At 47.6% G+C, this 14766-nt stretch overlaps 1 protein-coding gene across 1 annotated transcript in view; it reads left to right on the top strand.

The window, feature by feature from the left end:
- STXBP4 (syntaxin binding protein 4) overlaps positions 1-14427 on the top strand; it is a 58229-nt gene extending 43802 nt beyond the window's left edge. The window contains exon 13 of the mRNA XM_075579648.1: positions 13247-14427. Coding sequence (XP_075435763.1) covers positions 13247-13364 — 118 coding nt within the window. The 3' untranslated portion in view covers positions 13365-14427. The remainder of the gene's footprint in view (positions 1-13246) is intronic.
- The last annotated feature ends 339 nt before the right edge of the window (positions 14428-14766 follow it).

Here is a 14766-nt window from a genome sequence, read left to right as displayed (position 1 = left end):
ATAGGTAGGATGCATAGAGCACATTGCAGAAACATTCAAATACGTTTGGGGACCCGAGGAATATTCAGACAACTGCTGTGTTGATTATAGCAGAGTTACTTTGGAAAGAAATATCGGATGGAAACAGCGTGGCATGCTTTTGTAGTTGAAGCAGGTGTGCTCCAACTCTTGCATGTGGACTACTGGTAGGGTAGCCACTGACGACTTTAGATCCAAGGTGGCCAACTCCAGTCATCAAGGGCCACCAACACGTCAGGTTGGCCTCCCCTGCTTTCGATTGTTGAGCAATGTATTTGGTTTTCTATACTTTACATATATTGCATTGTGTGTGTTGGTCACAGACGACTCTCCCGGCGCCCTGGACTACGCTCTTGACCTTGGCTTGGGTGGGGAAGGGTGGGTGGAATCCGTGGTGGGGGCAGGCCGGTGGGTGAGCGGGTAGGCTGTGGAGGGTAGGGAGGGTGTCGGGGGTCCGTTCTTTTTTCAAAAGCACTGGTATAGCAGAGGAAGAGGCCCGACCAACCGACCGTGTGTGTGTGTGTGTGTGTGTGTGTGTGTGTGTGTGTTTTTTTTACATTTATAAAACCACCAGCTACAGATCAGAACCAACTCTAACACCATTCTAGCTCCTGTCCCTAGTTTTAAATATCTGGGAATATGGGTGGACACCCATTTAACATTTGGGTTGCATATCGTTACTCTGAACTCCTAAACCTATGCAAAACTTGGTGTACTTAATAGGAACAGATCCTTCCTAAGCCCACTGGTCAGAAAGCGCATCACACATGCAATGCCAATTATAGAATATGGTAGCACCCCAAACTCACATTAGTATACTTTCTGGGCAAGCTATCTGCCTATCTGAACAAGGTCCTCACCCCTACCACATGCAGCTCTTGTCCCCTATGATCTGACTCCAAAAGACTGTTCATGGTCCCACGGTTCAACAAGGAATCCGTCCGCTCCTCCTTCTCTTACCGTGCTCCTCACGTCAGGAACAATCGACCCGAGACTCTCACAGCCGCCACCAGTCTAAATTCCAGACTTCAGCTGCCTTTCATTATAATCTTGTCTGTAACTGTTGCATACACCCATCACATAGATTTTCTCGAACTGTCCATGAAATGTCTGCAAATATAATGTATAATCTCTGTTTATTTAATGTAACCATGTACTTCTGTATTATCATAACTCGGGACGTACTTGAAAATGAGAGGTAACTCAATGTATTATTTCCTGGTAAAACATGTTACAAAAAAAAATAACTATTATATACAGCAGGTCCCCGGGTATACGGCGGGTTCCGTTCTAAGGGATCGCCGTATAGTGAAAATCGCCGGAACCGCCGATTTTTAGCTGTGCGCATGCGCAACCCGGCAATTTCCCCCTTGTGCGCATGCATGACCTCCATTCGGCGCGCGCAACCTTACGTTCTGCGCATGCGCGCCGGCGGCAACAGCCCGTTCTGCGCATGCGCGACCTCTGAGCAGACATGGCCCCCTCCTCGGTGCCGCCGTATCAGCAGACCGCCGAAAAGTGGGGCGCCGAGAAGTGGGGCCTTGCTGTACTGTATACACACACACAAATCTGTTGACATTTAATATCACATAGAAGGTATTAAAATTGGCACACTCACAAGAACATGTGGATTTGAGAGATTTAAATTCTCGCGAAAGTGCTGATCAACTGTAGCAGGCTTCCATGGCCCCACACGGAGGGCCGGCATCCCTCTCGGGGGTCCGGAGTCGGTGACTCAAAAAGAAGGTAACGAAGTCCCAAACCATCCAGGGGAAAGTGATACAAAAGTTAGTATTGTATCCAAACAAATCGGAAACGAGCGCTACATTTAGCGGAACACTATCCATCTATTTGGAAGCCTGCAACTTTGTATTCACTTTCTTCCCGGACGACTTGGGACGGTGGGCATTTATTGATTGCGCCGCGGACCCCGGAACATGAAACGGGGTGCCAGCCCTCCATTGGGACTACAGACGTTTGCTGCAGATGAGTGCATGAGAAAATTATCTTTCAAATGCGCCTGATCTTGCTACACTTGTGCGAGTGTGCTAATTTTAAACCTCTTATATGATAATAAATATCATCACAGATTTATGCTATGTGGCATGCGCCTCTTTTTCACCTATATTTATCATTTGCACGTGTTCTTATTTAAGTATGTATAAGTTAATTTAGCACAGTCATTGGGTATTTCTTAGCAAGCACTAAATGTATCTTATATATATATATGTAGATATGTATATGTGTGTGTGTATAAATATTGTTGATCTGAAGAAAAGGGTCATTTTGTGATTATTTCTCCCAAACTAATGGAAACCACCTGCTCCCGGCAATTTTGTTTTTGTCCTCCTCGGACACCCCACAGATTCGTCCTCATTATTACCCCTATCCTGCGTCTCTCCTTTTCCTGTTTCCCCGTACAATGTTCAAATTTGTTCTGTTTTTCACATAATTACAATCAAATACACCGCAGGCAGCTTTTACAAGATGTCACGGCTCATGAAGCAAATTCTTTTTTTATCATATACTTTGAAAAGATGTCATGTTCAGTGTCAAAGTAGCCTGATAATATCATTCTTATTTTTTTCACGGCCCCACAACAGCACTGCTAGTTTAGAATAGGCCTCAAACAAGCAGCAGTGTCGGCTGCTCTCGTTTGACGGTGGTGGCTTTTATTAAGGGAAATGAAAATGCTGTTACACAGTATCCAACTTTGCGCATTTCCATCATGACAAGCCTACGGCACCTAGTGGAATGGAGTTCTGGTGTCAGGCCAACTGGATTAGCAACCACAACCTCTGCTACTCTGGGCAACAGCTCTAGCAGTGTGAGCAAAACCAGCTGCTCACACAAGTAGCTAATCCAGCTATTGGCATATCTCCCAGGGTACCTTAGGTGTGTGCCTTTTTGAGCACAGACGTCTCTCCCTAAATTATTTGGATGGAGGTTTGAGGGGCTGTATATATTTTCAACCGGAGACACTACTAAATTGAACTCTTCCTCCAATCCGACGGCGGATTTCGTTCATTGGATTTGGCTGTGAAAGGCCTGGAAAATCATCAGAACTAATTCAGACCGGTTCGCCCATCTCTTGTTGGGGGGGATTTCAGCTTTAATATACAGTAGCACCAACCATCACTTTTCAGAAGAAGTCACATTTTCAGTCGGGGATAAGAGCATTAAATACTTCACGAAAATGAATCTCTGTTTGATTCAGACCTAGATTTTGTAAGCTCTTTGTGTCAATGATACTGTACCATTCATCTTATATTTACTTATATGGCTGGTGTTTTTATCTCTATATAGTATACAGAGCCACAGTATTTTAATTGGCCTATATGTCTTGGCCGTAATGGCCTTTTCCGGCATACGTAGCTATAGGAATAAAAAAATAATTATTAACATTCAAATGTCATGATCATTCATCCTCCGCGTATATGTCCAGTGCTGCACTGATTCTGCAGGGGTTGTTAAATGGCTCCCATATTAAAGATGACTATAAAATGTTTGCAGTAATTGCTTGCTTAGCTTTAGCTGCAGACGCAGGCCCCATTAATACTTCTGGTAAACAAGATAATAGCTCTACACTCTCTGTAATGGAGAAAGCTCTGTTGTATACAGTGAAGGTTGGGACAAACTTGTTGCTTGATGCAGGTGTATACTAGGCGTTTCATAATGAAATCAACAACAAAAAAATTGGGCGTGCTCCGAGAATGTAAAGATGGAGGAACACGAAATCCTGCGCTGAAGGACCAGCTAGACGGAAACATCCATTCTCTTCTATTTTGCTGCTAAAGTATATCTGAAGAAGAGACTTGTGAGGTCTTGGACATTTAAAGAAGAGAGGTGTGAGGTGTGGCACGTCTGAAGAATCGGCTTGCAAGGTCTTGTCCGCATGAAGAAGGGGCTTGCGGGGTATTGTCCGCATGAGGAAGGGGCTTGCGAGGTCTTGTCCACATGAAGAAGGGGCTTGCGAGATCTTGTCCGCATGAAGAAGGGGCTTGCGAGGTCTTTTCCGCATGAAGAAGGGGCTTGCGGGGTCTTGTCCGCATGAAGGGGCTTGCGAGGTATTGTCCGCATGAAGAAGGGGCTTGTGAAGTCTTGTCCGCATGAAGGGACTTGCGAGGTCTTGTCCGCATGAAGAAGGGGCTTGCTAGGTCTTGTTCGCATGAAGAAGGGGCTTGAGGGGTATTGTCCGCATGAAGAAGGGGCTTGAGGGGTATTGTCCGCATGAAGAAGGGGCTTGCGAGGTCTTGTCCGCATGAAGAAGGGGCTTGCGAGGTCTCATGCACCAATGAAGAAGATAATTAGAGAGGTCCTCCAACTCTGAACCGCACAGATCCTTTCTAGGGGCTCATGGACAAGGTTCTATGTCCTCGTAATGGAAATGCTGCACCCTACCTAGACGATATAGTAATTAACAGTAAGCACTGGCGGGCTCATTTAAACAGGCTAAAAGCAGGCCTCAGGTCTTTGAGAGAGGCAGGGATCACTACAAACCCTTAGAAATTGGGGAAAGGCCACTACAAAGTACTTCGGCTATGCCATGGGGGTGGCACCGTAAGACCACTGACCAGCAAGGTAGCTGCCCGGAAAGAAGTCCCAACACCACGGGCAAAGACACAGGTACGCTGTCTTTGGGGTTTAGCAGGTTACCACCGTTGCTTCATCTCATATTACTCCGCAATGACTGCACCCCTTAGCAGACCTCACAAGAAAGGGTGCCCCTGCCCAATTAGTATGGTCTGGGGAGTGCCAAAGAGCCTTTGAGGAAGTGAAGAAGTGTCTGTTGGAAGTTTCCACTCGTAAAAGCCCAGCTTTTGATGAGCTCTCTGTGGTACAGACCGATGCCTCTGATATAGGCATAGGGGCAATTCTGTCCCAACAGTTTGAGGGCGTAAAACACCCTATCCTATTTCTGATTCAGATGTTGTTTCCGAGGAAGGTGAAATACTACGGTTATCGAGAAGGAATATCTGGCAGTAAAATGGGCGATTGAGTCGTTGAGACACTGCTTAGCTGGAGTACATTTCACCTTCGTGACAGATCGCGCGCGCTCCTAAAATGGTTTAAATATCATGAAAGATTCTAATTCCAGGTTACAAAGCCACAGAAATAGAAGTTGATCAACTTGAAAGTTCTAAAAGCCAAAAACATGTGCAATCGATGATCAAATATATATATTACGTGACAATCTTGTGCAGTGATTAGTATTCAAGTGAAGACAAAAAGCGGGGTGGCTTTAGCAAAGCCTTCCAAGAGCAAATCACTTGAGTGCACACCACGAAAGAATAAAATGTAACATTTAATGAGAATCGTTAAAACATTAGGTCACAATAATTAAAAAGTTAAAAAGGCGGTGGGGTGGAAAATATTCCCACAGAATAGGGATACATTAATCCAGACAAATGATGCTTCAATTAACAATAAGTAGCAAGACATGAATCATAACCAATTGATAACGACATGACAGGGAAAAATTGTGTAATAGGGTAGGCAAGAAATCAATATATGGAAGATCAAGTGTAATGCGTCTCCACTTAATTAGATCAAACCCTTCATCTATCCCATTCATCTATCACACAAACATATAATAGTAAAGCATATGTGAAATTGAGAAGTGCCTCGTGTGGCAGGTGCTTGGAGACTGTAGGCTAATAAAGCCACAATGTATTCAAATAAATCTTAACAGGGAAGTGCAATGCTCGTGTGTAACTGGATCAGGGCCCCACCGATGGGAGGAGAGCCCGGGACAAGTGTCCCAGGCCCGATGACTGTGGGGTTATTGGCATGGCCAGCGTTGCACACTCCCTGGCACTGATGGAGATAAGAAAACCCTGTCAAAAGGTCTGTTTGTTTTGAATATTTTCACTCCCTGTGAGACGGCCCGACTTGAACACCCCCGTTTCCCCGTTTCCTGCAAGGGCTTTCTGACATTCTGTAAGACCGTATACCCTATGGAGGGTTACTCGGCCAACCAAGCCGCAAGAGACCTCATATCTCCCTGAGTGCACAGCCCTGTCCGGGACGAAATACAGAGTATTCCTGACACCGGGCACGGCCCTGTCCGGGACTAAATACCGAGTATTCCTGACACCGGGCACAGCCCTGTCCGGGACTAAATACCGAGTATTCCTGACACCGGGCACAGCCCTGTCCGGGACTAAATACCGAGTATTCCTGACACCGGGCACAGCCCTGTCCGGGACTAAATACCGAGTATTCCTGACACCGGGCACAGCCCTGTCCGGGACTAAATACCGAGTATTCCTGACACCGGGCACAGCCCTGTCCGGGACTAAATACCGAGTATTCCTGACACCGGGCACGGCCCTGTCCGGGACTAAATACCGAGTATTCCTGACACCGGGCACGGCCCTGTCCGGGACTAAATACCGAGTATTCCTGACACCTGGCACGGCCCTGTCCGGGACTAAATACCGAGTATTCCTGACACCGGGCACGGCCCTGTCCGGGACTAAATACCAAGTATTCCTGACACCGGGCACGGCCCTATCCGGGACTAAATACCGAGTATTCCTGACACCGGGCACGGCCCTGTCCGGGACTAAATACCGAGTATTCCTGACACCGGGCACAGCCCTGTCCGGGACTAAATACCGAGTATTCCTGACACCGGGCACAGCCCTGTCCGGGACTAAATACCGAGTATTCCTGACACCGGGCACAGCCCTGTCCGGGACTAAATACCGAGTATTCCTGACACCGGGCACAGCCCTGTCCGGGACTAAATACCGAGTATTCCTGACACCTGGCACGGCCCTGTCCGGGACTAAATACCGAGTATTCCTGACACCGGGCACGGCCCTGTCCGGGACTAAATACCGAGTATTCCTGACACCGGGCACGGCCCTGTCCGGGACTAAATACCGAGTATTCCTGACACCGGGCACGGCCCTGTCCGGGACTAAATACCGAGTATTCCTGACACCGGGCACAGCCCTGTCCGGGACTAAATACCGAGTATTCCTGACACCGGGCACAGCCCTGTCCGGGACTAAATACCGAGTATTCCTGACACCGGGCACAGCCCTGTCCGGGACTAAATACCGAGTATTCCTGACACCGGGCACAGCCCTGTCCGGGACTAAATACCGAGTATTCCTGACACCTGGCACGGCCCTGTCCGGGACTAAATACCGAGTATTCCTGACACCTGGCACGGCCCTGTCCGGGACTAAATACCGAGTATTCCTGACACCGGGCAGAGCCCTGTCCGGGACTAAATACCGAGTATTCCTGACACCGGGCACAGCCCTGTCCGGGACGAAATACAGAGTATTCCTGACACCGGGCACAGCCCTGTCCGGGACTAAATACCGAGTATTCCTGACACCGGGCACGGCCCTGTCCGGGACTAAATACCAAGTATTCCTGACACCGGGCACGGCCCTATCCGGGACTAAATACCGAGTATTCCTGACACCGGGCACGGCCCTGTCCGGGACTAAATACCGAGTATTCCTGACACCGGGCACAGCCCTGTCCGGGACTAAATACCGAGTATTCCTGACACCGGGCACGGCCCTGTCCGGGACTAAATACCGAGTATTCCTGACACCGGGCACAGCCCTGTCCGGGACTAAATACCGAGTATTCCTGACACCGGGCACGGCCCTGTCCGGGACTAAATACCGAGTATTCCTGACACCGGGCACAGCCCTGTCCGGGACTAAATACCGAGTATTCCTGACACCGGGCACGGCCCTGTCCGGGACTAAATACCGAGTATTCCTGACACCGGGCACGGCCCTGTCCGGGACTAAATACCGAGTATTCCTGACACCGGGCACGGCCTGTCCGGGACTAAATACCGAGTATTCCTGACACCTGGCACGGCCCTGTCCGGGACTAAATACCGAGTATTCCTGACACCGGGCACGGCCCTGTCCGGGACTAAATACCGAGTATTCCTGACACCGGGCACGGCCCTGTCCGGGACTAAATACCGAGTATTCCTGACACCGGGCACGGCCTGTCCGGGACTAAATACCGAGTATTCCTGACACCGGGCACGGCCCTGTCCGGGACTAAATACCGAGTATTCCTGACACCGGGCACGGCCCTGTCCGGGACTAAATACCGAGTATTCCTGACACCGGGCACGGCCCTGTCCGGGACTAAATACCGAGTATTCCTGACACCGGGCACGGCCCTGTCCGGGACTAAATACCGAGTATTCCTGACACCGGGCACGGCCCTGTCCGGGACTAAATACCGAGTATTCCTGACACCGGGCACGGCCCTGTCCGGGACTAAATACCGAGTATTCCTGACACCGGGCACGGCCCTGTCCGGGACTAAATACCGAGTATTCCTGACACCGGGCACGGCCCTGTCCGGGACTAAATACCGAGTATTCCTGACACCGGGCACGGCCCTGTCCGGGACTAAATACCGAGTATTCCTGACACCGGGCACGGCCGTGTCCGGGACTAAATACCGAGTATTCCTGACACCGGGCACAGCCCTGTCCGGGACTAAATACCGAGTATTCCTGACACCGGGCACAGCCCTGTCCGGGACTAAATACCGAGTATTCCTGACACCGGGCACGGCCCTGTCCGGGACTAAATACCGAGTATTCCTGACACCGGGCACGGCCCTGTCCGGGACTAAATACCGAGTATTCCTGACACCGGGCACGGCCCTGTCCGGGACTAAATACCGAGTATTCCTGACACCGGGCACGGCCCTGTCCGGGACTAAATACCGAGTATTCCTGACACCGGGCACGGCCCTGTCCGGGACTAAATACCGAGTATTCCTGACACCGGGCACGGCCCTGTCCGGGACTAAATACCGAGTATTCCTGACACCGGGCACGGCCCTGTCCGGGACTAAATACCGAGTATTCCTGACACCGGGCACGGCCCTGTCCGGGACTAAATACCGAGTATTCCTGACACCGGCACAGCCCTGTCCGAGACTAAATACCGAGTATTCCTGACACCGGGCACGGCCCTGTCCGGGACTAAATACCGAGTATTCCTGACACCGGGCACGGCCTGTCCGGGACGAAATACAGAGTATTCCTGACACCGGGCACGGCCCTGTCCGGGACTAAATACCGAGTATTCCTGACACCGGGCACGGCCCTGTCCGGGACTAAATACCGAGTATTCCTGACACCGGGCACGGCCCTGTCCGGGACTAAATACCGAGTATTCCTGACACCGGGCACGGCCCTGTCCGGGACTAAATACCGAGTATTCCTGACACCGGGCACGGCCTGTCCGGGACTAAATACCGAGTATTCCTGACACCGGGCACGGCCTGTCCGGGACTAAATACCGAGTATTCCTGACACCAGGCACGGCCTGTCCGGGACTAAATACCGAGTATTCCTGACACCGGGCACGGCCCTGTCCGGGACTAAATACCGAGTATTCCTGACACCGGGCACGGCCCTGTCCGGGACTAAATACCGAGTATTCCTGACACCGGGCACGGCCCTGTCCGGGACTAAATACCGAGTATTCCTGACACCGGGCACGGCCCTGTCCGGGACTAAATACCGAGTATTCCTGACACCGGGCACGGCCCTGTCCGGGACTAAATACTGAGTATTCCTGACACCGGGCACGGCCCTGTCCGGGACTAAATACCGAGTATTCCTGACACCGGGCACGGCCCTGTCCGGGACTAAATACCGAGTATTCCTGACACCGGGCACGGCCCTGTCCGGGACTATATACCGAGTATTCCTGATTTTTGTTTTGATTGTTCTACTATGCTGAAAGTAAGCTCATTTATGTTTCCCGATTTGAGGCTCTGAATAAAATGCCGACCCTCCGACCACCCAGGTGTCGCTGCGACCTCACTGCAACAACGGGGGGATACCGCGTTCATTGGAGCACGGGTGGGATCAGAACGGAAGTGAAGTGTCGGGCACTTCTGTTCGCGTCCCGGCTGGCCGGCGCCCAATCACGGGATCAGTACACAGAGCGATCCCCTGGGTTGAGATTCGGAAGACCGGTCTTATGGCATTTGAAGGATTACAGCAAAATTGTGTCATTCTGCACAGCCAGTATTTGATTCAGCATATGTTATTTTATTACTCCCCAGCATAATTTTATGTATTATCTGTGTTTTTTGCATTAGTTTCCCAGCTTTATAAATCACCCAAGTATTTTATTCGTGACACATGAATATATTCCTTGTTTCCTTATTCTCTGACTGAAGGCGCTGAATAAAAAATGCCCGTGCTTTCTGCTTTCTTGCTGACCCGTACTCCCGTAACTTAATTTATACATTTCGTCTCCTCAAAGACAGAACATTACTTTATTTGTATCCGATTTTCAACTCCTAGTTCTGTCACGCCAGCTTTTTGCTGTAGGGCTTCAGGAAGCGGTGCTAGATGTAGAGTGCAGGTATTGAACTTTATGATACCTTTACAGAGCGCCCCACGCTCTCCTCCGGCAATCAGTGGGGAAGAGAGCGGGGCCTCTGTATATGGGGGGAATAAACTGAAAATGTGTCGCCCCAACATTTTCCTGCCTGGGCCTAATGGGAATTCCACCACTGGAAACAACCTACAGGCGTACCCCGCATTAACGAACACGATGGGTCCAGAGCATGTATGTAAAGCGAAAATGGACTTGAAGTGAAGCGCTACCTTTTTTTCCCCACTTATCGATGCTCCGGTACAGGTAGGGAGCCGGTATTGCTGTTCAGGATAGGCGCATGCGCGAGCCGCCGTTTGTCTATTGGGCGAGGGGTATCAGCGCGTCACTCCTGTGGCGGTGTGTAGGGCAGAATAAGGGGCCTATGCAGAGAGCAGCGAATTTTAAAATTGGCGAATTTATTAAAAAAGTAGCTTTTTTGGTGAGTTTTATTCTCCATATGCAGAAATGTGCGAATTCTGCTATGTTTAACATGAATGCGTGTGGCGAGTTTAAATTGGCGAGATGCGCGCTTCAGAAATGTGTAAAAAAAAAATCGCGCCTTTTTTTTCCCTTTGCAATGGCCGCGAGCGGCAGCTTCTTGCCAATTTTTTCTGGCGAGGCAAAAAGGAGACAATCGCGCCATTTTATTGGCGCGAACAGCCGCTAGATGCCGTTCGCGCCTCTCTGCATTAGGATATTTTTAAAACTGGCGAGATGGAGGTTCTCGCCAGCCGCGAGGCGAGTTTTAGAAATAGAAAAGAAAAATTGGCGCGTTTTTCGTAACTCGCCATTTTCGGCTGTTTTCTGCGCGATTTTCTCCAAAAAATGGCGAATTTCTAAATAGCGCTGCTCTCTGCATAGGCCCCTAAGTGTCCGTACTAGCGAAGCGCGCGTACAGGCACGGGTATGGGGCTATTGAAAATACGTCCCTACTCGCGAGTGTACTTAATGTGAGTGTCCTTAAACCGGGGTATGCCTGTACTTGTATTTTTTATTGTCGCGCTTTTAATTGCATTGGACGGACTCCTCCTCTCTGACATTATAGGGACTGACTATTTTTTTACTAAATCGCTAGGGAACTGGATGTGTTGGCACCCAGATTGTCAACTGACTGATTATTGCTAAAAGTCATTCTGATTGAACCACCTGGGCTGAAGCAGGGGTGTCCTTAAATCCTTACCTGTTGGTGGCCCTTGAGGACCGGTGTTGGCCACCCCTGCACTCGAGCGTGAAAATAGGAAAGTCCTTGAACATATCTTCCCCATGTGTTTTTTTTTTTTCTCCTACAAATGCAATCCATCAAATGGCGTTTTCCGCTTGCCTGAGCACCAGCTTAATAGCAGAGAAATAGAAGCCATGGAAGAGCGATTAGAAGGTCAGGGGGTCAGAATGATTCTCAGCAGCAAATAATGGCAGGGAGAAAAGATCATCGTTTTGGGAGCGCACAAGTCAATAAAAAAAGTAGTTAAAGTTAATTACATAAGCTAAGAACAGGTAGACACCTTGCCTCAGCATTTACTTTTGTCGTACGTTGGGCTCACGCTAGAAAATAATGAGATCTCAGCGTGCTACCCTATTCCACTTGGAGGAAAAACTTGCAAGTTAGTCTAGAATAAACCTCAATTCAAATGTTCCCATTTTCCTCCTAATAACATGACGTTTACCAGCCCCCAGGACTCTTGGAAAACAAATTCTGTTCCATTTTTTTTTTTAAACTCCGTTTTTTTCTTTTTGTGTTTAAACCAGCAATTACTTCAAAAGGTAGAAGTAGAGGAGAGTTAAGTGTGAGTAAATGACGAATTGAACTTAAAAATCCACATTTGTTTTGTATTAGTCTCTTGCCCAATATTGCTCCAAAATATAAAACCAATAGGTCATTTCACAGTTGATTGGGAAGCAAAGGCAATTTCTTTACATTTGGTTGTTGGACTGAGACAGTAGCACTGCACTTCACTACTAAATGCTCAAAATTGTACTAGTGAAACTCACTATTCCTCCTACATGTCAATTATCTTTGTTGCTCCAAGTTTAGTCTTTTTGTATTGAACATGCACCATCTCTGCTTCAAGGGACGCCACTTCTCGGCTAATAACCTCTTGATACACGGCTTGTGCACTCAGCATTGATGTCTATGCTGGGTCTGTAAATAATGATCTCATCGCTATCTCTTCTTCAAAAGGCATTCACCTCTCGCATAATAACCTTTAGAAATACTCCGCCATAACCATTTTTGTTCTTGTAATCTTGTCTCTCCTTTTTCCTCGGCTCTGCGTGTGGACCCATTTTTAAAGAATACTGCCGGCCTCCGTGTTACCTGGCTCGAGTAATAAGCCAGCATGCCACAAACCGCAGAAACCTAGAAAGTGAAACTGATGGACAGTGTGGTGTCAGATGATAAGATCCAGTTTTGGAGAATACCTTGAAAAATATAATAACACACAAAAAATGTCAACACAATAATTGTTGAATTGGAATGGTTTCCATGAAGATTCTACCTCAATTGTAGTCGATAGGCGATGAACACTCAAGATATCTATTACATGTTGGCCACTGTGATCCTATTACTGTAGGTGATACGTTGTCCATGTGTCTTTTTGCTTATTTAACCTTCTCAGTCCCCTTTTTGCATTCAGAGAATGTCACAACATATCCCTGACTGATTTCCGAAGATATCAAACAGTGAAGTCCAAACATCTGTGTACTAAACAAAGCTCAATATTTAATTTAGACAGACTATTGTTAATATTTCAACTGTGAGATATCTGTGCTTGTATCATAAATCACTAATTGATTTTATTTGTCTTTGTTTGTTTTTTTAGCCATGTTACACAAACAACCTCTTGGACTCATCCTGTGACCAGTGCATTGAGTTTGTCCTGTCCAGAGGATATCGGCGAGGGTAATCCAAGAGATCCTCCTGAACTCAAAAGCTGTTAAAAAAAAAAACAGTTACCGTCCTCAGTGCAACAGTATGGCCAATATAACTCCATGTTATCACAAGTTTCCTGCAGCCCATTAATTGTTTAAAAGATTTCATCATCATGCTATACAGAAGGTCAGTCTTTCTCTACCATCTCATTGGGACACCCGAACCAAGCCAATGAATTATCGAGCGTACTGTACATGTTTGCCCTTATTTTGTACAGATGCGACTGCCGGTTGTAGACTGCTTGCCAAGGAAAATCTGTGACCATCTCGCAGTAACTCGTGAGATGGTCCACAGCAGGCTGCAATGGCCCATCGGATTAACTCAGCGGGGGTCCCTGCATTTGAATGGGATTTGCAGCCCGGTAGGATTCACACAGCATGAGTCCCATTCAAATGCATCCGCTGTGTTAATCCGATGGGCCATTAGCCTGGCTGCAGGAATCGCGCAGTGTGGGTTGGGTTTAAGTGCAGAATTGAAGGCAAGCAGTCTACAACCTGCAGTTGCATGTGAATGTGCGGTCAGCAGGTTAACTCTAAACATGACCTGCAGGTGGTGCCCTGAGAATAGGGTTGAGAAACAGAGCAGCAATGTGTATGTTCCCCCCCCTCTCTATTTTTAGCTTGCTCACAAATTTGAAAACTGTGTTTTATTTCATAGACGCAGTAAATTCTAGAAGTAGGTGCGTGTGATGGCGCTAACATGTCTGGGCATGTAATTGTAAAAGTGGTACAATGCTAAATCTATTTGTTCACACAGTCAGGCGCGCTGCTCACTGACCTCGGAGAAATGTTAGTGTTTCATATAAGGTTCACTTCAGAAAGTAAGTGTACTGGAGAACTGTTACATAGTAGAAGAGGTTGAAAAAAGACATACGCCCATCACTGCATATTGCAGGGGTGCGCAAACTTCATATATAACATATATATATATATATATAATGTGGTGGGTGTTGGAGTTAGAGCGAGCTGGGAATGTGTATGACAAACTAGTATACCATTTAACTCTCTCCCCCTCCCACCTTCCTAAAATAAAACGTCTACTAAGAGAAAAATAAATTATATACAATCGAGAGAGAAAAAATAAGGAATATCTCAATGGTATAAAATAGATCTATTTTTTCAAATAAGTAATGCAGATTGTTTCTTTAATGAATTCACTATTGCTGCCTCAAAAAAAAATTTTTTAAGGGGTTCAATATAATAATACTGCTATTATATCTACCTTCAAATCCTCCAGCTCTAACACTGCCAAATACAGTAAACAAGCTAGTCAACTACAGTTTTGTTTTATCTGTTAATGTTTTGAAGTACTGTATTTTAAGATGTAGTTATGACGTTATATAGGATGCTTTGAAATGAATAAGAAGCTATTTTAGCTTTCGCTTTATTCATTCCTGATATATTAAGCTTA

The sequence above is a fragment of the Ascaphus truei genome, chromosome 22, assembly GCF_040206685.1.
Source record: "Ascaphus truei isolate aAscTru1 chromosome 22, aAscTru1.hap1, whole genome shotgun sequence".
NCBI classification, from domain to species: domain Eukaryota; kingdom Metazoa; phylum Chordata; class Amphibia; order Anura; family Ascaphidae; genus Ascaphus; species Ascaphus truei.
Note: the sequence above shows the minus strand (reverse complement) of the source record. Positions and strands in the feature narration are given on the sequence as shown.